Consider the following 25448-nt stretch of genomic DNA (forward strand, 5'->3'; position numbering starts at 1 on the left):
ATTTTACTTTGTTGACTTTTACTTTTATCTTTGTATTTTTATTAAAGGTGGGAACAGAGAAAAGATCCTCATGGTAGAACCTATTACGTAGATCATAACACCCGAACAACCACCTGGGAAAGACCACAGCCTTTACCTCCAGGGTAATGAACATATTTGTGCATCTGCAGTTGTACCTTATTACATGTGTGACTTTAAATTTTATGTGATACAGCATTGTGTATTCATTCTGCGTATTATCTTTCCTTACCAAATTAGTCTCTTAGAATAATGAATGTTGATAGAAAAGATTTGTTGTATTTTATCTTTTACGGCTAGTCTGAGGGCTTCCTTAAGAGTTGTCAGATGTTAACATGAGTTACTGAGAGAAGTTGCAGTACTCAAATTCAATCATTATTATGTTTTAAGAAAAAAAGGTAACCATTACAGACCCTGGTCATGAGGTCCCGTTTGAAACTCCTGCACTCAAAAGAATCCCCAGGTAACTCCAAACAGAAAGGCCTCCCTGTTGGTTCCCTGAAGGCTGACAGGTGAAGGTAGAAAGGCACCCAATTGGGACAGCAGATAGCTGAGATCCCTCCTTAATATGAGGAGGGGGGAAGAGGAAGACCTCAAAAAGGGCCCCATGTTGCGCATCTCGCCCTGCAGCATGCTCGCACCCATGTCTTAGGTGTGTGCTCTTTTCTCTCGTTTCTCAATAAACTCTTTACTGGCCTCAAAAAAAAAAAAAGAAAAAGAAAAGAAATGAAAGGCATGTAAAAGACAGTTTAGGTGTATGGTTCTCTATAGCTGTGTAAATTATGTAAGTTCAAAGGTTTGATGATACAAGATATTAGAGTGTGTCAAAACAGTTATCTACAAAGATTGCTACAAGTAAAATTTTATTACATTGTAGCTAAAACCATTATAGGAGGTTTTAAATTAAAAAGAACATTTCTATTACGTATAATTAAAGCTTATGCTATTAAGCTGTCACTCAGGGCCTTTCACAAACTAATTTTCCTTTATTTCTGTATTCTTATCTTTCACAGCATTTTACAGAAGCTGGACTGAGAGCTAGTGAATTACTCTATTTAAAATCCCCCCAGACATACTGCTTGTGCCTGCAGTTTTTCCCTGTTGCCTTTGCCACTCAGTGTCTGGCCTTCCAGACTCAACTTAAATGCCATTAATATAAAATAACTGAGAAAATTTGAGGCAGGATATATATTATTTTTGTGAGATACTTCCTTTTTTATGGACTAAAACACTGTATTGAAAGGTCTTCAGATAGTCAGGTGTGGCAAGAATGAGTGATACCAGAGATTATGAAACAAGAGTTTGTTAGTGCTCACAGTTCCTAAAACAGAGAGGAGTGAGGGGCCTTGCAGTGTCACACTGGCTAAACATCAGGAGCGTGGGCTCAGCCAAGCCAGTGGGGAGCAAGAGGTGCACAGTGCCCTGAAGACTCTGCCCTTACAGTGTTTAGTGGGTGGAGCTGTAGTTACTAGTCAAGCAGAAGTGGGGATTTGGGGGGATTTGTATTTGATTTTTGCAGGAGTGTGAACCTAGGTGGGACATGAGGAAAAGAGGGAGAAGCTGTTTGTCTTGTGTAAGCAGGAATCAGGGTAGTCACTGAGGGATTTAACAATGGGGTCTAAGATGGGGAGGCCCCATGATGGTGAGAAAAAGCCGCTGTATTATTTTAGTTCACTGCAGGCACCCTGGCCTTGGTCCTATAGTGTTAATGAGAACTTACACTGGAAACTATGGACCCAGTATGTCAACATAGCAAAACAAAGTTCATTTTAACTATACCAGGATCACCACGTTCCAGTCACTCATTTAACCCATTGAGTGCCATAAGGTGAGGTTAATTTCACTGATGTTATTGTTGAAAAGTCAGGCAGGGACTATCTTTGTCTTTAATTTTATCTGTAGAGCCTGTTATAGCTCTCCACTCTTAAACTTATATTATCTTATGTGCTTTATGACCTTAATTGTATTTTTAGTAATAAAGTAGAATTGGTTACTGAAAGATTTTTGAGATTGTTGTATAAAGTAATAACAAAATTGGTTTAATTTCTTTACCTGCTCCAGATGCGTGGAAGAGGTGGAAGTTAAATGAACTCTGGAGGATAGGTAGAATTCTCTTGGTAGAGAAATAGGGAAGGACATTGTATTGTGAGGGGATATTAAAACAAAGGTGGTGTGATGGGATGAAACACAGGACCAATAAGTAGTTGGTTTTATTCTCACACTGACCCTTGGATCTTATCAAAGGTGAGCTTAGAAAGGTTGATTGGTTTGTTTTATGCCATGCCATAGAGCTATGATAGGAAGAATGATGTGATTTGATCTATACCAGAAAGATAACTGGGAGCAATGAAATGGCAGGGAGATAAGACAAAAAGCTATTAAAAAAAAAAAGTTTCGTTAAAATCCTGAAATTGGGCAGTGGCTGGTAGGGCAGTTTGCTAGGTATGCAGTAACCACTCAGAAAATGCTTATTGAAAAAAGAGGGAGAAAGGGATTATGGATCAAAATAGAAGCTGTTCAATCTTTGATCTCTGTTTTAGATGGCCCTTAGATAGCAGTAATTTAGTGAAGATAAATAGCAATTTTCACGTTCTTAGTTATACTGAAAAATACCAATATTTACATTCTTTTAAAGTTAGCTTTTCATGTCTTAGGCTTGATTTTTCAATGATTTGAGTGAAGTATTAAATGAATACTTTTCACTTTCCATTTTATTGTGTATTTTTTTGTTTGAGATTGGTTTTTGTTGTTGTTTGGTTGGTTTTTGTTTTCTGAGGTACCAGAGGCTGGGGATTGAACCCCAGACCTCTCATGTGGAAACCAGTGCTCAGCCACGGAGCCACACTGGCTCCCCTTTTGCTTGTTGCTGGTTTTTTGTGTTTTTTTTGGGTTTTTTTTAGGAGGCCCCAGGAACCAAACCTGAGGAGCAGGTTCTTAACCACTTGAGCCACATCTGCTCCCCTGTTTTGTTTTTGATAGTTGGGAAAGAAGAGTCGATGATCGTGGAAGAGTTTATTATGTGGACCATAACACCAGAACAACAACGTGGCAGCGGCCTACCATGGAATCTGTCCGAAACTTTGAACAGTGGCAATCTCAGCGGAACCAATTACAGGGAGCTATGCAACAGTTCAACCAACGATACCTCTATTCGGTAATTAACAAATCATAAGATGTTAATACAACATTTTCTCTCAAGTGTTTCCCATTTCCTACTTTGGTGATTTTTTTTTAAATGTTACAGACTGTATTACGAGGTATTTTTAGTTAATCTTTAATAAGTCCTTAGCTTTTTCTGATATCTATATAACTTTAAATTTTTAAAAAATATTCAAGTTTACTAATATAACTGTATACTCAGTTTTATTTCCTTATTAAGGATAGTTTCATAAATGCAATTTTTAAAGAAAATGTCTTTACCAATTCCTTCTCCTCTGCCTTTAATTATAACTATTTTGTTTGCTTTAAATGAAACCAGGTTTCTCATGGTTTTCCTTAGAATCAGTCTTGCCATATTCTAGCTATTCTGATTCCTACCCCACCTTCTAAAAAATAGTGTTTTCATCTCTTTTGGTCCACCAAAGATAAAGATAACTCCTGGAATTAGAGATAGCTTTGTCCAAAAACATCTCATGCTGTCTGGAAATTTAACCAATTGGTGATGTACATATTGCTATAAGCAAACATCCACAAGAGGAGTGGAGGGAAAGAAAAATTGTGTTAAATGGATTGGATTGTAGGAGGTAAAAAAGATAAATTTTAAGTACTGGCTTGTCTCTAGATAGTGTTTGGGGGCATCTTGAAGAAACCAGAATGTAGAAGTTAACAGACAAAGGAAGTAGGGAAGAGACATGGAAAGAAATTCTAAATTTCTCAAATACCTGCCATGGGCTGGCTCTCTCAGTTTCTTCAGTGGTTAAATAGTAAGTTCTCATTCTCAGCTGGACCCCACTGTCCTAGTTACCTGGCACCTGTAGCCAGCAGGGAGGTAGTGGAGCAACCTGGCTTCCATTGCATCCCTTGCTGCCACCACTTGTGACTTCTACAGAAATCTGTAGTAAAGCTTCATAGTTCAGCTGTCTTTAGTAAGCAAGAAATTATGTACTGCATTTGTTTTTGTTTAGAATAATCTGTATTCATGAAAACCTTGGGAAATGGCAGAATATAATCATGAAGTGGTAGGTGCTTAGTGGACGTTTGTCCTGCAAATAACAGAATATCCTACTTTACAAAGGCCTGAATGGCTTGAGATTGAGCTATCTCCTACAACACCAAGTCTGGGTAAATATTGCTCTGGGCCGCCTCCTACCTGCATCTCAAACATAGGGACCTTCTGCCCACTAGGCCTCATTTCCACAGACCGGACAAGAAGGAAGAAAAACAAGAAGAAAAAGGGAAGATGGCTTTTCTCCAGCAAGCCCTTGCCTTTTTACTTGGAACAGGGTGCCCTCACCGGGGACTTCTGCCTATACTGATTGGCCAACATTAACCACTCTACCAACGCATAGCAAGGGAGGCTTGGAAATACCATGTTTTTAGATGTGCAGCTTGCTACTACCTCAAACAAAACACATTTGGTTATCAAGGAAGTAGGGGTATAAATGGATATCGATTATGCAGTTTGTGGTATCTTTTACAAGGTTATAAAATATTCATCCCAAGACTCGTGTACTTCATTGTTAAATGATCTGTCAAGTAATGATTTTTATATTTGTCATTCTTTTAAAATTGATAGTAGAATGTTTCCATTTTCTTCAGCATCTATAGTTGTGGGTTTACTAGCATGTATATTTTTATATATGTAAAAGACACTAATGTTAAGATTTTTTTATAAGTTCATTTGTATAATGGTGATACTAAAGTTAAACATTGTTTTAACTTATAGGCAATTTAGCTCTTCTATTTTCAAACAGATAATATTGCCTCATAACTTTCTATGTGCTCTTCTCCTGTCTCGTCTTGCCAACTATAGGTTATTATGGAAGGACTAGGAGATTAAAATACTGTCAATATGTCAATATATTATTTCTAAACCCTTTTAGAAAAGTTTAATAATTTATCAATTAAATGGTTGTTTCTTGAAGCAACCAGTATCCATGTTCCCTTCTCATATTTTTTTTTTACAAATTCATTATAAAATGTGAATCTCCAACTGCTTAGTTTAGCTCTGCTTTTATATTAATATACTGTTATTTTATTTCTCCTTCCCCAATCAGGCTTCAATGTTAGCTGCAGAAAATGACCCGTATGGGCCTTTGCCACCAGGTTGGGGTAAGCTAATATATATTGTTGATAAAAAATACTTGTAAGGTACAACTAGAAAATAGTTACTAAATGCTATACTCACTTTCTTTTTTTAGAAAAAAGAGTGGATTCCACAGACAGGGTTTATTTTGTGAATCATAACACAAAAACGACCCAGTGGGAAGATCCAAGAACTCAAGGGTATGTACGTATTACAGCCTTACTTAAAGTCATCTTGCTTATATCTATAGATAGAATCAAGTAAACCTGATTAAATATTTTTAATACCTGGAAGGTGTTCACCTTGTGATTGTAACTTTATCTTTTAGCCTACAGAATGAAGAACCCCTGCCAGAAGGCTGGGAAATTAGGTATACCCGAGAAGGTGTTAGGTACTTTGTTGATCATAACACAAGAACAACAACATTCAAAGATCCTCGCAATGGGAAGTCATCTGTGTGAGTGAAAACCTGAAGCTTTCCTTAAATAACTTTTTTTTAATAGCTTTTTAATGAGGACATGAGATTAAGTCTCTAATTAGCCTCAAGTTTAGTGAAAATTTGTACTTTTTTGTTCAAAAGATATTATCTTTGTGATATACCTATCTTTGCTCTCGTATTACAGAATGAGTTTGTGGCACATAATTCTTTAGTAATAATAATAGCAAATATTTATATAGTGAATACTACGTGCTTAAGGATTCTTGTAAGCACTTTGCATGTATTAGCTCATTTATCTTCCACCAACCCCTGAGGTAGATGTTACTATTTTTAGGTAGGTACTATTATTTCCAAGTAAGGAAACTGAGAAGTAGCGAGCATAAGTAACTTGTGCAAAGTGACATGGCTAGTAACAGCCGGATTTCAGACCAAGATAGTCTGTCTTCAGACTCTCTGCTCTGAATCACAGACTGTTGCAACAGCAGAGAGTGAGATGTTCAAAGAAATTTAGTTTTCCAGATAGAGATATCTTAATTAAGTAGCTGACAGAGCTCCTCTCATCCTTACTCTTAGATATGGTGACTTTCCTTCATTTAGAAAATAGAAGACTCATTAAAAAGTTCTTTTGCAAATTTCCACTATCACATTTACTGACCTACCAGCATCTGTCTTCCCTCCCATTCCTGTAGACGAACTGTCAGTGTTTCCATAAAAGGCCATGTCCTCCACTGGTGCACTAGATCTTTCCCCCACTTTCCCACTTAATTGTTCCAGCAGTTACTACTTTTTTATCCTACATCAGAGAAAGAAAGTTTTTCTTTCTCTTCTGAATTATTTTCATTAGCCTGCACGTCTCTTTCTCCTAGATTTGAAACAAAACAGCTCTTGATCTTAGAAGTTCGTTCAGTGACAATTTGTTTTTAATGCTGCCCTTTACAGGAAAAGTAGTTGAAAGAGTTGTCTCTATATTCCATGTCTGATTTCTCCATTAAAGAAGTTCCACCGACACTGAAGTTGTCAAGGACACCAGTGATCTCCTTGTTGCTCATATAGGGATTGGCCTGCTGTCCTCCTGTCATTTGACTTACTAGGAGCATTTGACACAAGTCGCTCCTGGCAAAAATAATCCAGATTATTATGCTTTCTTGATTTTCCTCTGTCATACTGACCTCATTTCTTCTTCTATTTTACTGAGTTCTCCTTTTGCCTCAACCTCTTTACATTGATGTATATACCCAGAGTTCATCCTTAGTTCTCTTTTTTATCCTCTCCTCACATGGTGACTCTCAGCAAGTGTCATGCTCCTACAAATCTATATGCTGATGACTCACAAGTATAATTTTTAGCTCACTTACCTGACATCTCTACACAGATGTCAAGGGTTTCTTCCTGATAGACTCCATAAAACCTGTTATACCTGCAATATTCCCCATCTTGGTAAATGGTAACTCCTATTTCCACACTGGCTCAGGTCAAAAATCTTGGCTTATCTCTGACTCTTCTTTCTCTCTTACCTCACATACAGCCCGTTTAGAATTCTAGTTCTTAATATATCCGTAATACAGTTGTCTCACCACCTCTACTGCTGTCACTTTGGTCCAGACTACCTTTGTCTCTCATGTGGAGTGATGCCATAGAGTTCTCTACCTGCTTTCCCTGCTTTCTACCCATGCCTACAGAATGCTGTTCTCCATACAGCAGTAAGAATGAATTTTTAAAACTAAGTAAAAAATAACTCATACCTCTGCACCGAACCCTGTAGCGGCTTTCATTTCAGGGTGAAAAGCAAAGTCCTTCAAGTGGTCTGCCTGTCCTTATAGGATCTGACCCTTTTTCTCTCTTCCTCATTCTTTCTGTTCCAGATTCACTGACCACCTAGCAGTGAATCCCTTAGGCAGCTTCAGCCTCTGGATCTTGCCCTTATTCTGTCTGCATGGCATTCTCTTCTCCCCAATATCTATGTAGCTTATATCCTCTCCTTCAAGTTTTTGTTAAGATGTCACTTTACCTATGAATCCTGCTCTGTTTGCCTTTTTTTTTTTTTTTTTGGAAAAATTTTATTGAAATATGTCATTCATACATGAACATACATAAACAATAAGTGTATAGTAAAAGTTGTGAACTTGCAAAACAAACATGCATGTCATCATACAGGACTTTCATACATTACACCATCACCAACACCTTGCATTATTGTGAAACATTTTTTACAAACTGAAAGAACATGATCAAAATATTTCTACTAACTGTAGCCCAATTATCTTACTTTTGGTTATTTTCTCCCCATTGTGCATTTCCATCACAGAGTTGTACTGTCATCAACTCAATTTTAGAGTATTTTCATTACTCCAAAAGGAAAAATCCCATGCTCTCTTATAACCCCCATTGTTGTCCCTCAGAATTGATATCTTTGCCAGTGCTGCAAAAATATGTTAACTATCATCCATAATTTACATTAGTTGTAATTTTCCATGTGTCACACTATTCATAACACTTCATAAAAGAACTTTCTTATATTCAGCCTATTAATCACAATCTTCATCCACCACCGAAATCACTGTTATAGTCCCTCGATTATCCTCTAGCTTCCTTTCAATTGACATTTACATCTATAGACTACACCTTGCAGCCACAATCCATTTGTAAATCAGGAGTATTAGTTATACTCAGTATAATTTGTTATCATCATCTCTATTCATTTCCACACTTTTACAATAAACCTTATTAAAAATTCTATCTACGTTAAGCATTAGCGCCTATTCTGAACCCATATTCTATCTCCTGGTAACTTATACTCTAAAGTTTAGCTCCATGAGTTTACTCATCGCATTTAGTTTGTATTATTTAGTCCATGCAATATTTGTTCTTTTGTGTTTGGCTTGTTCACTCACCCTAATGTCCTCAAGGTTCATCCATGTTGTCATATGCATTCTGATTCCATTTCTTCTTACAGCTGAATAGTATTCCATTGTATGTATATACCACATTTTGTTTATCCATTCATTGGTTGATGGACATGTGGGTTAATATCATCTTTTGACAATGGTGAATACTGTTGCCATGAACTTCCACAAGCAGATGTCTGTTCACTTCACTGCTGTCATTTCTTCTTGGTATATACCTAGAAGTGGTATTGCCAGGTCACATGGCAAGTCTATATTCAACTTCCTTGGGAGTTGCCAGACAGCCTTCCACAGTGACTATACCATTCTGTATTGCCACTAACAGTGAATAAGCATTCCTGTCTGTCCACATTCTCTCCAATACTTGTAGTCTTCTGTTGTTTTTTTAATAGTGGTCATTTTAGTAGGTGTGAAATGATATCTCACTATAGCCTTTTGGGGGGGGGGCGGAGAGCCATATTGGCTTCCCTGAGTTGGCTTTCTCATTTGTTTGCTTGTTGTCTGTCTTTATTATTTATTTCTTTGTTCTTGGGAGGCACTGCGAACCAAACCAGGACCTCCTGTGTGGGAAGTGGGTGCTCAACTGCTTGAGCCACATCTGCTCTCTCTCATTGTAGCTTTAATTTGCATTTTCCTAATAGCCAGTGATGCTGAACATTTTTTAATGTATTTTTTCTCTATTTGTATTTCTTCTTTAGAAAAATATCTCTCTAAGTCTTTTGCCCATTTTTTAATTGGGTCATTTGTCTTTATTTTTGAGTTTTAGAATCTATTTATATATCATGTATATTAGACCCTTGTCAAATGTGTGATTTCCAAATATTTTCTCCCAGTGAGTAAGCTGCCTTTTTACCTTCTTCACAAAGTCCTTTGAGGTTCAAAAGTGTTTAATTTTGAGGAGGTCCCATTTATCTGTTTCTTCTTTTGTTGCTCATGCTTTGGGTGTAAAGTTTAAGAAGTTCCCATCTACTAAAAGGTTTTATAGATGTTTCCTACATTATCTTCTAGGAGTTTTATGGTCCTGACTTTTATGTTTGGTCTTTGATCCATTTTGAGTTGATTCTTGTATAGGGAGTGGGAAAGGAGTCCTTCTCTCATTCTTTGGGTTATGGATATCCAATTTTCCCAGCACCATTTGTAAAATAGACTGTTATGTCCCAGAAAAGTGGACTTGGTAGGCTTATCCAAAATCATTTAACCATGGAGCTGTGGTTCTATGTCTGAACTCTCAATTTGATTCCATTGATCCATGTGTCTATCTTCATGCCAGTACCATGCTGTTTTGACCACTCTAGCTTTATGATTCACTTCAAGGTCAGGAAGCATAAGTCCTACGACTTCACTCTTCCTTTTTTAATCCATGTTCAGTTTTTTGATCCATGTTCAGTTAATTTTTGTATATGGTGTGAGATGAGGTTCCCCCTTTATTTTCTGCATATCGATATCCAGTTTTCCCAGCACTTTTTGTTAAAGAGACTACTCTTTCCCCATTGAATGGTCTTGCCAGCCTTGTCAAAATCAGTTGGACACAGATGTGAGGATCTATCTGAACTCTCAACTCCATACATCTATATATCATTCCTTATGCTAGTGTCATGCTGTTTTGACTACTGTAGCTTTGTCACAAGTTTTAAAATTGGGAAGTATGAGTTCTCTGACTTTTTCTTTTTTTAAATGTTTTTGGCTCATTGGAGCCCCATAATCTTTCAAATAATTTTGATGATTGGCTTTTCCATTTCTGCAAAGAAGGCTGTTATAATTTTCATTGGGGTTGCTTTGAATCTGTAAATCAGTTTGGGTAGAATTGATATCTTGACAGTATTAGTATTCCAGTCTGTGAGCATGGAATATCCTTCCATTTAGGTTGTTGATATCTTTTAACAATTTTTTTTGTAGTTTTCTGTGTACAAGTCATTTATATCCTTGGTTAAATTAAATTTATTCCTAGATATATCATTCTTTTAGTTATTATGAATCATGGGTTTTAACCTTTTTTGTTCCACAGACCCCTTTGTTAGTCAGGTGAAAACCACAGACCCCTTCTCAGAACGTAGTGGCAGATAGTTTTATGACACTCAACATCAGCATGTCTTTAAATTAAATTTTAGGATTATTCAAAATCACATTTTATTCCTTCTCATAATTTCAATACCTGATAACCTAACATGGTTCAGCATCTGTTCAAATGGTAATTTTCAGCAAACATTTAGAAATTCGGAGTGGTTTCATGGCATCATAAAACCATCTCTGCCATCCTTACCAGCCTTTTTGCAGGCAGCTATCCATTGCACTCAGAACATGCTACATCATAATAAAAATCATACTAAGTCCACACTATACTGTGTATTATTTAATAAATATGTCACACCCACACCAACACTTCCCCACAAGAATAATGTATTTTTGAATTTTAAATCAAGCTCATGGACCCCCCTCAGGATCTTTCTACAAGCCCCTTGGGGGTCTGTGAACCCCTGGTTAAGAACCCCTGTTGTAAATGGATTTTTTAAAAAAATTTCCCCTTCAGATTGTTCATTGATAGTATATAGAATAATTACTCATGTTTTGGATATTGATCTTGTATCGTGCCACTTTGCTGAATTCATTTGTTAGGACTAGTTGCGTCATTGTAGATTTTCTAGGACTTTCTAGAATATAGGAGCATGTCATCTGCAAGTAGGGAAAGTTTGATTTTTTTCCCCCAATTTAAATGCCGCCTTATTTATTTTTCTTGACTAATTGCTCTGGCTAGAATTTCTAGTACAATGTTGAATAACAGTGGTGACAGTGGGCCTCCTTGTCTTATTCCTGATCTTACAGGAAAAGTTTTTAGGCTTTCACCGTGAGGTAGGATGTTAGCTATAGCGTTTTCATTTATGCCCTTTATCATATTGAGGATATTTCCTTCTATACCTTGCTTTCTAAGTGATTTTATTGAGAAGTGGTGCTGGCTTTTGTCAAATGCCTTTTTGCATGAATCAAGCTGATTACGTGGGGTTTTCTCCCCTTCATTCTGTTAATGTGGTGTTTACAGTCTTCATTTTCTTATGTTAAACCACCCTTGCATACCTGGGATAAATCCCACTTGATTATAGTGTATACTACTTTTAGTGTGCTGTTGGATTGTTGGCGTCTATATTCATAAGGGATATTGGTCTAGTTTTCTTTTAGTGTCTTTATCTAACTTTGGAATGAGGGTGATGTTGGCCTCATAGAATGATTAGTGACTATTCCCTCCTCTTCGGCTTTTTGAAAGAGTTTGAGTAGGATTGATATTAATTCTTCTTGGAACATTTGGTAGAATTCATCTATGAAGCCATCTGGTCTTAGGCTTTTCTTTTTTGGAAGGTTTTTTTATTTTTAAGCAGTTTTATTGAGATATAGTCACATACCATTAAGTCCATCCAAAGTGTATAATCAGTAGATTTTAGTATAATCACAATGTTGTGCATTCATCACCACAAAATATTTTAGAACAATTTCATTATTCCAAAAAGAAATACTCTACACTGCTTAGCAGTCACCTCTCAATCCCTCCATCCTTCCCCAGCCTACATAACCACTAACCTAATCCCATCTTTATAAATTTATTAATATTTACATTTTATATAATTGGAATCATATAATATATAGTACTCTGTATCTGGTTTCTTTCACTTGGCATAAGGGTTTTATTTTTGGTTTGGTTTGGTTTTGTGGGGGTTTTTTGCCTGATACTAATGTCTTGTAACATTAATGTACGTTTGCTCAGTTTCAAAGAAAAAGGATATGCAGTATAACTCATATTTCACATGACGTTTTACTATTCTATATAGTCCCATGTTACATTTTTTAGCTTTCCTTCTAGTAATATACATGACCTTAGATTTCCCTTTCAACCACTATCATATTTGGGAGGTTTATAAGTAAAAAGATTGAATTTCTGATTCAGTCTCTTTACTTGTAATTGGTTTGTTGAGATCTTCTGTTTCTTCCAGAGTTAAGATGAGTTGTTTATGTGTTTCCAGAACTTGTCCATTTCATGTAGGTTGTCTAATGCGTTGGCATAGTTATTCTTGGTATCCTCTTGTGTTACTCTTTATTTCTGTGGGGTCAGTAGTAATGTACACCCTTTTATTTCTGATTATAATTATTTGTATCTTCTCTTTTCTTTGTCATTGTACCTAAAGATTTGTCAATTTTATTTTTCTTTTCAAAGAACAACTTTTTGTTTTCTTGAGCCATTGTTCTATTTCACTTATTTCTGCTCTTATCTTTGTTATGTTAGTCCTTCTGTTCCTGTTCTAGTTTCTGCAGGTGTGTGGTTAGGTCTCTGATTTGAACTCTCTTCTTTTTCAGTATAAGCATTTAGGGATATAAATTTCCCCAGAGCAGTGCCTTTGATACATCCCATAAATTTTGATTGTTGTGCTCTTATTTCATTCACCTGAAGATATTTTCTTCTTTTATGATTTATTTGACCCATTGTTTAAGAGCGTATTGTTTCTCTTCCATGTATTTGTGGATTTTCTAGTTCTCCATCTGTTGTTGATTTTTCACCTTCATTCTATTTTGGCCAGAGAAGATGCTTTGTATAATTGTAGTTTTTTAAAATTTATTAAGACTTGTTTTTTGACCTAACATGTGGTCTATCTTGGAGAATGAGCCTTGTACACTTGAGAAGAATGTATATCCTGCTCTTTCCAGGTGCAGTGTTCTGTATATGTTTGTTAGGTCTAGTTCATTTATCATATTGTTTAAGTTCTCTGTTTCCTTATTTATCTTCTATCTGGATGTGCCGTCCATTGATGAGAGTGATGTATTGATATCTCCAGCTATTATCGTAGAGGTGTCTATTTCTCTTTTTAGTTTTGCCAGTGTGTGCCTCATGTGTTTTGGGACACTGTGGTTAGGTGTGTTGTTGTTTATTCTTGGTTGCTTGACCCTTTTATTAATATATAGTGTCCTTTGTTTCTTGTAAATCAAACATTTTGATTTACAATCTGTTTTATCTGAATTTAGTATAGCTATCCCAATTCTCTTTAGGTTTTTATTTACATGTGATTTTTAAGCCTATTTATGTCTAAGTTAATTTTTTTTTTTTTTTAACAAATATCATTATAGTTATTTAGGTCATGTTCTTAAATGAAACAGTGCCTTCAAATATTAGTTTCATAGCCCATCACCCACTACCATTCATTCATCCATTCATTTATTCATTCATGCATTCATTCAGTTCCAGTAATACAGAGGTGGAGATGGGGGTGTGGATCACTAGATGTCAAGAGTATGGAAGGGTAATGAAAATAGTCTTGGGACAGGGTGGGAAGAAAACCTTCTCTATGATTTGTAAAATGTGCTGAACTGAAGAGCGGCTGGGCACCAACAAGTTTATTCTATCACTGAACAGATGTGCATCTATAGGTAATGAGTGGTAGGCTCTCCTTTATTAACAAAGCAATTTATAGTCCCTATCTATATACAAAGTATTCTCATACCCATTATCACATTTAATCTTCGCAGTAACTGAGTTAGAAGTGTTCCCATTTTACACCTATAAGTAGTTTCACTACTGCGACCCAAGGGAGAATGGCTCCAATGATATCATACTACCATTTATAAGGCAGCAGAGATAATGCTTAAATTAGAGCTTGCTTTAAATCAGGTGCTTTTTGAATAATTACCACAGTCTGTTTAAAGTATTCAGATCAGATTTATCACATAATGTCAGATTGGAAGGGAGTTTAAAGATCTGAATCTGGTTCTTCATTTTATAGGTGTTAGAAACGAGCCCTAATTTGCCCCAGCTAGTACATAACAAAGTTAGGATTAGAACCCTGGTTTCTTGACAGCTTCTATTCTTTTTACATTACCACCCTGTCTTAAAGGTTTGAAAGCAGCACAGATGTTGTACATATCAATCAGGACACACAAAGAAGGTCACTGAAAATTGAACAGCAGTTCCCTTTTGAAACTCATCAGGAAAGCTGGTGACAACAACATCTGTCCTTTATTCTCATGACTCTTAAGGCTTTGGAGAAATGAAAATAGGTGCTTCCACAAAAACAGTACTGCTGGAATAATCCTTTCAGAATCACTGCCCGATATATGCACATTATATGCCTATTATGTCAAATCTGTCAACTCTTCTTCACAGAGGAAAAAGTTCTTTTACACTTGTCTGCTCTGTTTAATCAGTAAGACATTGTATCAATGTAGTTCTTATCTGAAGTGTATTTTGTTGTTACTCTGTAAAGATAAGTGAGCTAAATTTCTTCTTGCAATTTCATAGGATTATCCCTAAGGGCGAGGAAAATTCAGTTCATTTAGTCACTCAGAAAACATTTATTAAGCTGAGTCTTTTGTAAAATAACTTACAGCTGGTTCATGTTTTTTGTTTTTTGGGTTTTTGTTTTTAATCTGTTCTGCAGGTCTTTGTCTTTTGGTTGGGGAGTTTAATCCATTAACATTTAGTGTTCTTGTTGACAAGACAGGACTCATTTCAGCAATTTTTTTTTTGTATTTTTTATATATTTTTTTATCTTTGTTGCCCCTTTTTTTCCTTTTCGCAGCCTCCTTTGCATATAATTGGTCTTTGTGATATACCTGGTTTGAGTCCTTCCTTATTTCTGTTTCTTTAAGTACTTTCTCTGTGATTACCCTGGGGTTTGTATTAGATAACCTAAGTCCATAACCTGCTTATTTGAAAAAACAACTTAACTTCATTAGCATAAAATTTCTCTGCTCTGTTTTCCCTTTTTATAATATTTTTGCCGCATACTACTTCTTTATATTTTGCTTCTCCATTAAAAGGAGATTTTGCTTCTTTGTTAAAAGGATTGTTTCTTATTCAATTGTATTTTAACACTAACAGGAAATAAAGAGTAGAGTTATATACTGAGGATACAGTACTATTGCATTTTTTACATTTATCCCTTTAGTTACCTTTACTGAAGATCTTCACTTCTGCTTCAAGCTACACTCTCCTGTCTTTTCCTTTCTACCTGAAGAACTACTTTTAGCGATTCTTATAGGGCAAGTCTTTTGGTGATGAACTCTTGTTTATCCATGAATGGCTTAAGTTCTCCCTTATTTTTTAAGAAATGTTTAGCTGGATAAAGAGTTTGGGGCTGGCATTTTTTCTAGTACCTTAAGTATATCATAGCATAGCCTTCTTGCCTACGTGGTTTCTGATGAGAAATCTGCTCTTATTGAGGATCCTTTGTGACAAGTCACTTTTCTCTTGTTGCTTTCAGAAATTTCCCTTTATCTTTGGTACTTGGCATTTTGATTCCTATGTGTCTTGGAATAGGGTTTATCCTGCTTGGAATAAGTTGCACTTTTTGGACATGTATATTTATGCCTTTCATATGAGTTGGTAAAGTTGCAGCCATTATTTCCTCAAGTATTCTTTCTGCCCCTTTTTACTTCTCTTTTCCTTCTGAGACTCCCATGGTATGCATGTTAGTATGCATGGTAGCATGTTAGTTGTACTCCGTCACACAGGTCTCTGCTCAAATTCTTCTATTCCTTTCTCTATCTTTTTCTTCCAACTGTATAATTTCTCTTGTTCTTCTTTTTGTTCAAATCTGCTCTTCTATGCCTCTTATGTATTTTTAAATCTCCATCATTGTATTTTCATCCCCATAAGTGTTATGTTTCTTTTTAAACTCTTAATTCTTCTTTTATCATTTAACTCTATATACATATTTATTTTATTTCTATCAATATTTAGCTTCTTGAATTGAATTAGGAGATTTGTTTGAACAACTTTGATTAGTTCCAAATTCTGTGTCTTCTCTGAAGTTTTAATTAGTTCACTTGACTGAGCCATATTTTCATGTTTCTTAGTGTGGCTTATGATTTTTTTGCTGATCTGGACATGTGATTACTTTGGTACGCACACTCTGAAGGTCAGTTTCTCCCTCTTAGCTAGAGTTTTGTTGATTGTTTATGCATTATGACTCTTCTTCAGCGCTTGTTCCAGTTCACACTGAACCTTTAGTCAGATTTTTTCAGGTCTTCTGTATCTGTTTCTTGCCCTGAACATGCAGTGCAAATTTTGAGATTGCCTTTCTGTGTGCAGTTGTTTTACCGCCAGGAGAAGATTTCCTTTCCTCTGTTACTTCTCCAGGAGTCCTGGACTACAGTGTTCGTTTTTGTGCATATTTTTCTTCCCAGCAGCTGTGATTCGCTCAACTGTTCTCCCATGCTTCTTGCCCCATTTTTATTACAATTTTTAGTTCTAGGGCCTACCATGCCTTAGAGTAGTTGAGTTTGCCCTATTTCTATGAAGCCTCCAGTAACTTCCTCATTGGGGTATCCTGCCCCTGGGAGCCAAATGAGGTCAGTGTACAAAAAGGCCTATTTTGTTTTGTTTTGTTTTGTTTTGTTTCTTTCATTTAGGTGTTCCAGCAATTTGAAAACAAGTTGGGTATATATACTGCTTTACAGCAGTTCTTCTGCAGGTCTCTTTTGTTTCCTGGGTCTCTTTTGTACATCTGGGACTTTGCCTTGGGTCTCTGTGGCCTTGGGTCCCTGTGCCTGAATGTGAGTGGGTTTCTAAACTGCTGCCCTGAGTGGCTCTGTGTCTGTAGCCACAACAGGAGGTGGCTAGGTCAGAGTACTGCCACTGTGTGACTCTTAAGCTGTGTGGGACCAAGTGATAGGGCAAGTACGGACTGGCAGACTAGAGTTACAGATCTCCTACTTTATTTTTTGGTGGTTTATCCAGAGTTCCAAGCAAGTGAGATTTGCCCTTTTATTAGTTGTTTCAGAGCAGAAATTTTTATAGCAGTGTCTTACATTGCCATCTGAAGGACATCACTCCTGATAATGTGGTTTGTTTTTGTTTTCCTTTAGAACGAAAGGTGGTCCACAGATTGCTTATGAACGCAGCTTTAGGTGGAAACTTGCTCATTTCCGTTATTTGTGCCAGGTACTACAGTGGTAAATAAATCTTATCTTCGTACTCATTTAGTCTTACTGTTGCATAACACATACACTGTCGCTTACATGATTTTATGATATTATTTTTGTTTCTAGTCTAATGCACTACCCAGTCACGTGAAGATCAATGTATCCCGGCAGACGTTGTTTGAAGATTCCTTCCAACAGGTAAGGAATATTTTACCATACTGAAACAGTACTACTTGTCTCATCATATTCTATTTTAAGGGACTTAGAGTTTTGGAAATTTTAAACCATCCAGAACACATCTGTAATAATGACTACCACAGAGAATTCCAACTGTAATAAGAGTCATAATGAATCTTGCTCTGTATTATGTGATTGCCATGTGCTTGCCACTGGCATGTTATATTTATAATTTCATTCAATTCATCCTCAGAATAACCCTTTGAAATAACTCCTATCGTTCTATGTTATATTCCTATTAATATCTCTATTTTATAAATAAAGGTACTGGGGCCGAGAGGCAAAATAATTCTACCATGAATTTGTATGTGTACTTACTAAAATAAAGTTTAAATATAGCTTGAGACAGGTTGATCTATTTTGGCACTTATTTTACTTTGCGAAAAATTTATTAACCTAAACCAAGAAAGGTTTCATAATGGCTACCAAATTGATAATAAATTGATAGATGCCACATTACATTTTTTTTTACAAATCAGTTGTATTGATTCATATTAATAAAGCATACATTCCATCCAAAGTGTATTTGTCACAATCACATAGTTGTGCATTTATCACATCAGTCATTATTGGAGCATTTTCATTATTTCAAATAATGAAAAACAGAAAACAGACAAAAAATTCATCACCTCTCAATCTCTACTTTACATTTGAATGTTCATTTAATAACCCTAATGCTGATTGCTCCCTCCTTTAAATTTCTGCTTACATGTTACAGTTTTAAAGAGACCTTGTGTGAACATACTATTCAAAACAGCAGTCTCTGTTCACCCCCCTTAGAGTCACTTCTATTCATTTCTGGTACTTTATTCTCTGTAAAGCTTATCACCACCTGACATGATGTATTTGTTGTCTGTCTGCTTTATTAGAATGTAATATCCATGAGAGCTAGAGCTCTTTTGTTTACTGTTATGCTCAGGACCTAGAATAGTTCCTCTCACAGAACAAGTATTTAATAAATATTTGGTGAATGACTAAATTAATATAGCACATCTTCCTTTCCTAAATCAGTTGCAAACTATCTGAAGATTTAAAAATGCAAATGTTGTCAGCCTTTTTTTCTGATGAATTAGAGAATTTTCATGAGTCTTCACACTCTCCTCCAAAGTATTATAATGTTGTACCAAAAATTCCCTGTATACACAGGTACACAGGGACTTTTCACTATACTTGTACAGGTCCAGATGAATTAGCACCCTGAAGTGAGAGAGACATTCAAATCTTAGGTCAGTTTTGCTAGGTGTTAGGTTTTGGGCAAAATACTTAATGTAACTATAATCAAAACTTTTTGTTTGCTTATTTGAGTTGATCCATTCTTAGCAAAATTAATTTGTCAAAGTGGATCAAAATGTTCCAAGATCTGTTTGATCTTTATTTTAGTAAATATATCTCTAAATTCATGGTGCACTTTATTTGGCTTTTTGCTTTAGCTTGAGGAGAGTCATGGTCTATTTGGAATGCAGGATTGAGCCATTACTGCCCCTCAGGCAAGACCTGTTGTGTCCTGACCAGACATGCTCGTCTTAGCTTTGGTTTTGACATGTGTGATGGAAGTAATTTCTTTTTTGAGATACCAGAGTTTGGGGATTGAACCACTCAACCACTGTGCCACATTGGCTCCCTGGAGTTGGTTTCCTCATGTGTTTTGCCTGTGGTTTATTTTTCTTTTTTTCTAGGAGGCACCGGGAACTGAACCCGGGACCTCCCATGTGGGAAGCAGGCACTCAACTGCTTGAGCCACATCTACTCCCTGGAAGTAATTTTTACCCAAAAGTTACTACCTACTAGTAACCTTACTGTAAGCTGTCAAGGATTACTAAAATTCAGTATAGCTATTAATTATGATATAATATCCTATATGTAAATTCATCATTTTATAAATCTTTGTAGCTGAGTTTGTTTTCTGAGAAGTGAGGATTCGCGGTATTAGCAGGACAAAGAGCAAGGTCTTTTACTTTGCTAATGTTACTAGTCAGAAGAATTTTCAAGTCATCTTTTATAAGACTTAGGTACTATTTGTAAGGAGAAGTGTGGAGAGAATTTTTTTTGCCCTGAAAGCTTTCTGTGCCAAACTCTTCTCTTGCAGCCAACCAAAAATTGAACTATTCTTTAACACTTGTGAAAGTGAATAGAGAAATCTTAATAAGTAAGTCTTTATCTACGGTGTGGAGTAAATCATTTGATCCCTTGAAATAAAGGCATTACTGTATAAGATAAGGAATTTATGTAATTTTGAAAATATAGATGAAATTTAAATTGTTTTGGAAGAATCTTAGGCTTTATATCAGTGTTTAAAATATCCATGTTTTTGTTTTTAATTAGATTATGGCATTAAAACCATATGACTTGAGGAGACGATTATATGTAATATTTAGAGGAGAAGAAGGACTTGATTATGGTGGTCTAGCAAGGTAAAAGAAAAAAAACACAAATCTGCTTTGAAATAAGTGCCTCAATGTATGCATTGGATGTATTCTTAAAAAGGTGTATGAATATACTAGATTATATTTTTCCAATAGCAATCCAGAATTTTTTAAAAAGCAAACATTAAAATACTCCCACAGTTCTAGAGGTAGCCAAAGATTCCTTATCTCGGGTATCCTTCCATACATTTCTTTGTACGTTATATATAAATTTGTGTATATATGTGATATAGTGCAAATGTGTTTGCTGTTTTTTTTAAACACAGACTTAATCTTAAATGTGCATGATATAACAGTGTACTTTTTTCTTAATTAGGCAGTTTTATTGAGATATATTCATATACCATACAATCTATGCAAAGTGTAGAATCAATGGCTTTTACTATAATCACAGTGTTATGCATTCATTACCACAAAAAATTTTAGAACAGTTTCATTATTCCATAAAGAAAAACTCCATACCCCTTAGCCGTCCTTCCCCAGTCCTATATAACCACTAATCTAAATTCATCTTTATATATTGATTTATATTTACATTTTATATAAATGGAATCATACAATATATAGTGTCTGGTTTCTTTTACTTAGCAAAGTGGTTTTTTTGTTGTTTTTGTCTGCTATTAACATCTTAAAGTGTGAACACACATTTATTCAATTTCAGAGAAAAATAGTCTTATATATGCAGTTTTACCCATATTCACATTTCACATGTGGTTTTACTATGCTTTACAGTTCCATGTTACATTTTTTTATCTTTCCTTTTAGTAATATATATGACCTTAGACTTTTCTGTAGTGATGTACTTTTGTCATTTACATATCCTGGACATCTTTCCATATCAGAATATATAGGGCTAATACTTTTTTTTGTAATGGCTACGCAGTATTCCATTGTATACAGATACTGTACTTAATAGGTCATCATACATAAAGTTGCTTCTTATACTTTGCTATTATGGCAGTGTAAATTGGCTTTATGTTTGTGTTTTTAATCCAGTCTGAGTCTTTTTCTTTGAAGAGTAAAAATTCTCCATTCACTAAATATATTGTTAATACTTACGTAGCACTATGAGTGGAAAATCCTTAAAAAATTTTTTGTCCTCAATTGCCTCACCCAACCCTAATATGATTATTTAATTTTTAGTGAAACATTTTCATTAAATCTTTCCAAAGAATTCAACTTTCTTTTCATAGAAAACAACTCTCCTTTTGAATTTACCTTCACAGGTATACAAAATTAAATAATCGTAATTTCAAAAATAACCGGCCAAAAGAGATGTGGGACCAAGCATGGCTGGTGGGAGCAAATATACATGGTGTTATCAGCTTTGCTTATATTACCATATTTCCTCATCCAAAACATCATTGGTTAAGAAGCTTTTCCAGACAAGAAACACTAATATCATAATAAATATTCTTACCACATCTACTGTGTTTTATCTCAATTTCAGAAATATTAAAATGTTAAAGGTACACCATAAAAAATGAGAAAATATGGCTACTTTTTTACATTATCTGACTTTTTAATATTTACATTCTTGTCTGAACCTGTATTTGCTTCAACTTGTTTGGGTTTAATTTTATAACGTGATGACTTTAATGTATATAGCCGGGTCCTCCATACCATCATTTTCTTATTCTAAACATTTTTGATTCATGTACTGGTTGGTTAGATTTACCATCAAATGGTTTATTCAAGAGTTCACAAGGATATTATATTCCGGGAGCCTTAGCATGTTTGAGAAAATGGTTTTCGTTGCTTTTGTACACAAAAATCTTCAGTAGGCAAAAATTTCTCACACACCGCATGTCTCTGTAGAACTCTGTAGGTGTTACTTCACTGTCTTCTGCATTAAATAGTTAGTAGTACTGTAACGGGTGAGGCCAGCCCCTTGTAGGAAACTTGTTATTTTCCTCTGGGTGCCCATACAGTCTTTTCCTTGATGATCATTAATTTCATTGGTGATTGTTTTATATCTTTTTTAAACTTACTAAGATTTTCAGGGAAGTTTTGTTCTATTTTGTATTTGAATATTTTTTTCTGTTCCATTTGTTCCATTTTTCTTCAGGAACATCAGTCATGGGTATGTGGAATCTCCTTTGTTGGTCTTACATGTCTGTCATCTTTTTTCTGAACAGTTTTATCTTTGTGCTTTTTCATTTCATTTTGATTTTCTCAGCCTTTCTTCGTGTCACTGACTCTTTGCAGTACTGCCCTGTTTTTCTGTATCTAATGTGATATTTCTTTAGTGGTTTTATTGTTTTCTTCATGTTCTTCTCTGGACTCTGCTAGCTCATGTATTGTCTCATAATATTTTCAATACCTTGTATCTCTAGTTTTTTTTGAGAGTGTAAAAAAGGATTTGTCTAAAATTAATTCTTCCACCTCTAGCTAGTTGAGACTTTTTCCTTCTTTCCTGCTAGTATCTGGGTATCTTAGGTGCCATGTGATAGGCATTCTTTTGTGAATAGATTGTTTTCTCTGGGCTTCTGTTTGCCGAAAGCAATCTGAGGCAATTAAAAATTTTGTTTGTAGTTTTTGTCTAAACACTTTATCATTAGATCTGCTCAGCCCTTCTTCCTTGGGGGCATGTCTTAGCCTCATTTCAGAAGGAAATTGACTTGGCTCAACTACTGTGTTGAGACTAGTGGTTGGGACTGGATTTCATTTTATTCATTGGTGTTTATCATTTTGCAGTCAATTTTGTTTAAGGACTGGTAGTCTTTCCCTGCCTTATCTACACTTTAGGCAGCTTACTGGGTTGAATTTTTTTAAGTTTAAAAAAGAGTTAGCAAACAGCCTGCCCAGGCCAGAGCTAACCTCAATAGTGGTGGCCCCCATTGTGATTTTAATTGTTTCCATTAATGACAACTTTGAAAAACCAAGAGATTATGCTTGATGAAGATTTCTGGCTTCCCTTTAAAAACACTAGGCCCATACTTCTACCTTCTCACTTGGCATCAGCTGATTGAAGCAGAATAGCTGCTTCCCCTTTGGAGCAGTATACACTGTATTTTAGTACAGTGCCTATCATTGTCCAGTGGTCTAAGGACTGTGAAAACATGCCTAGCAATTCTTCTTAAAACCAGTAATAACTTTTTTTTTTTGAGGTACCAGGGGTGGGGATTGAACATGGGACCTGGGACCTGGGACCTTGTGTGTGGAAGCCGGCCCTCAACCACTGAGCCACATCAGCTCCCCTGAGTTGGTGTTTTCATTTGTTTGCTGGTTGTTGTTTTTTTTTTAGGTGGCCCTGGTACCAAACTTGGGACTCCCATGTGGGAAGCAGGTGCTCAACTGCTTGAACCACATCTGTTCCCAATAATCACACTTTATCAGGGCTACAGTGAAGAATGGAGCAGTTGTGGGTAAACAGAACATGCTTATCCCGTCTAGAGAAGTAAACCCCTTTTACTCATTTACTAAGTAACCACTATAGGCATTTGAGTTTGGAACTCTACTTAGAAGAAATTGTTAATTGAAAAGATCTTTTTGAAAATTATTTATTTTGTAATATATATTATTATTTATTCTATTTGGATTTTATATACTGGACTTTTAAAATAAATGAGACCAAAAGTTGGTGAAAAATTAGGGAATGTTTATCACATTAAAAAATTTTACCTTGTTAATTTTTGATGCAGTGATGATAAAATTAAAACTGTTTTATAGCAGCAGTGCTTCGTTCCACAGTGTCACCAACAAATACCTGCTAAAACCTATTGTGTATAGGTTCTAGAGTGCCTGTAAGAGTGAAGAATACAAAACATAGAAACATGGTTTTTGCCTTTGTGAGGGATTTACAGTTTGGTGGATGGAGTGGATCCTGTAAAAATCAATATCGTGAGGTGGTTCCCACAAAGTGTTCAGCAACTAATACATATCTAAGCTCTATAGGAATATAGAGAATTGCTAAAGTAGGATTTGAGCTGGACTGGAAAGGAAAAGGAGGGTGTGCATGAGCTATGTGGAAGTTGAGGAGACATACCCATACAAAAGCATGGCAGTAGAAATAAGCATGCTATGTGTGAGGAATAGTGAGTTTGGCTGCAACACAGGAAGTTGTAGGTAACTTTGAAGGGAGGGCCTGTTTATAGAGGTACTTAAATAAAGGGCTGACATTGAGCAACAGAATTATTGTTATTGAGCAGAGGTATGAAGTATGTATGAATGTATTTAATGTCTCTTAAAATTTACATATATGCGAATATTTTTTTTTTCCAAACCTTCATTTCTTTCCTCACAGAGAATGGTTTTTTTTACTTTCCCATGAAGTTTTGAACCCAATGTATTGCTTATTTGAGTATGCTGGCAAGAACAACTACTGCTTGCAGATAAATCCAGCATCAACCATTAATCCAGATCATCTTTCATACTTTTGCTTCATTGGTCGCTTTATCGCTATGGTGAGTTCCTCACTTTGAGTTTTTAAATTTATATATTTGTCTGTCTGTTTTATTTCAACCATGCCTGTTTCCAAAGTATTTTACATAGTACTTTAAAAATGATAAACATTATCTTTGTTTTTGGCTATTCACAAATTTTATTACCAAGGAAGTTTGCCCAGAAATTATCAAAATTAATTTTTTGCATACATGCATGAAATAAAGGTTACAAATATGGGGAATACTTATATAACTATGTAGTCTTTAAATGTGTCTTCATTTTAAAACTTAAAACCTAATTTAAATGGAGCAGGTGTCGTTCAGTGTTTGAGCATGTGCTTCATGTGTACAAGGTCCTGGGTTCAATCCCTGGTACCTCCTTAAAAAAACTAATTATAGTGTGACTACTTTTCTATAAAAGGACAATCTGAGTTATCTAATAATTCAGTTGATGTTTTTGGAATTTTCAGAACTTTTCAAAAGTTCTGTGACTTGTTTTTTGAGAAATGTTTCCATTTACTTATTTGCACTTTATTATTTATTCTTTAAGCAAATATTTATTGAGCTCCTATCATGATGCCATGCACTCTTCTAGGCACTGGTAGTGGGCCATGAAAAACAGACACAGCTCCTTCTGTCAGGGATCTTAAATTCTCTTGGAAGGAGATGGCTAATAAATATGTGCTGAGAGAAAAGGGAGCCTTGCTCTTTTATGTTGTATGGTTAGAGGAGACCTCTTTGATGGCCTCCTCATGAATAGAAACATGCAGGAAGTGAGGGGTTGAAAATTCTAGGCGTAGGGAAATAGCGAAGAGGCAAGCTTGGCTAGGGTAGCAGGGGCAAAGTGTAAGAGAACGTGGTAGGAGATGAGGTTGAGAGGTACAATGTGGAGCCTTTAAG

The 25448-nt window shown here is 35.6% G+C and overlaps 1 protein-coding gene across 6 annotated transcripts in view; it reads left to right on the top strand.

Annotated features, from left to right (window-relative positions):
• WWP1 (WW domain containing E3 ubiquitin protein ligase 1) overlaps positions 1–25448 on the top strand; it is a 139788-nt gene that overhangs the window by 82659 nt on the left and 31681 nt on the right. For all 6 annotated transcript variants that reach the window (XM_012518097.4, XM_012518098.3, XM_004474756.5 and 3 more), the window contains 9 exons: positions 48–143; positions 2998–3172; positions 5235–5289; positions 5379–5463; positions 5592–5720; positions 17447–17522; positions 17630–17701; positions 20063–20151; positions 24410–24569. In XM_012518097.4, the coding sequence (XP_012373551.1) occupies positions 48–143; positions 2998–3172; positions 5235–5289; positions 5379–5463; positions 5592–5720; positions 17447–17522; positions 17630–17701; positions 20063–20151; positions 24410–24569 (937 nt within the window). The remainder of the gene's footprint in view (positions 1–47; positions 144–2997; positions 3173–5234; positions 5290–5378; positions 5464–5591; positions 5721–17446; positions 17523–17629; positions 17702–20062; positions 20152–24409; positions 24570–25448) is intronic.

This window comes from Dasypus novemcinctus, chromosome 14 (assembly GCF_030445035.2).
Source record: "Dasypus novemcinctus isolate mDasNov1 chromosome 14, mDasNov1.1.hap2, whole genome shotgun sequence".
Taxonomy (NCBI): domain Eukaryota; kingdom Metazoa; phylum Chordata; class Mammalia; order Cingulata; family Dasypodidae; genus Dasypus; species Dasypus novemcinctus.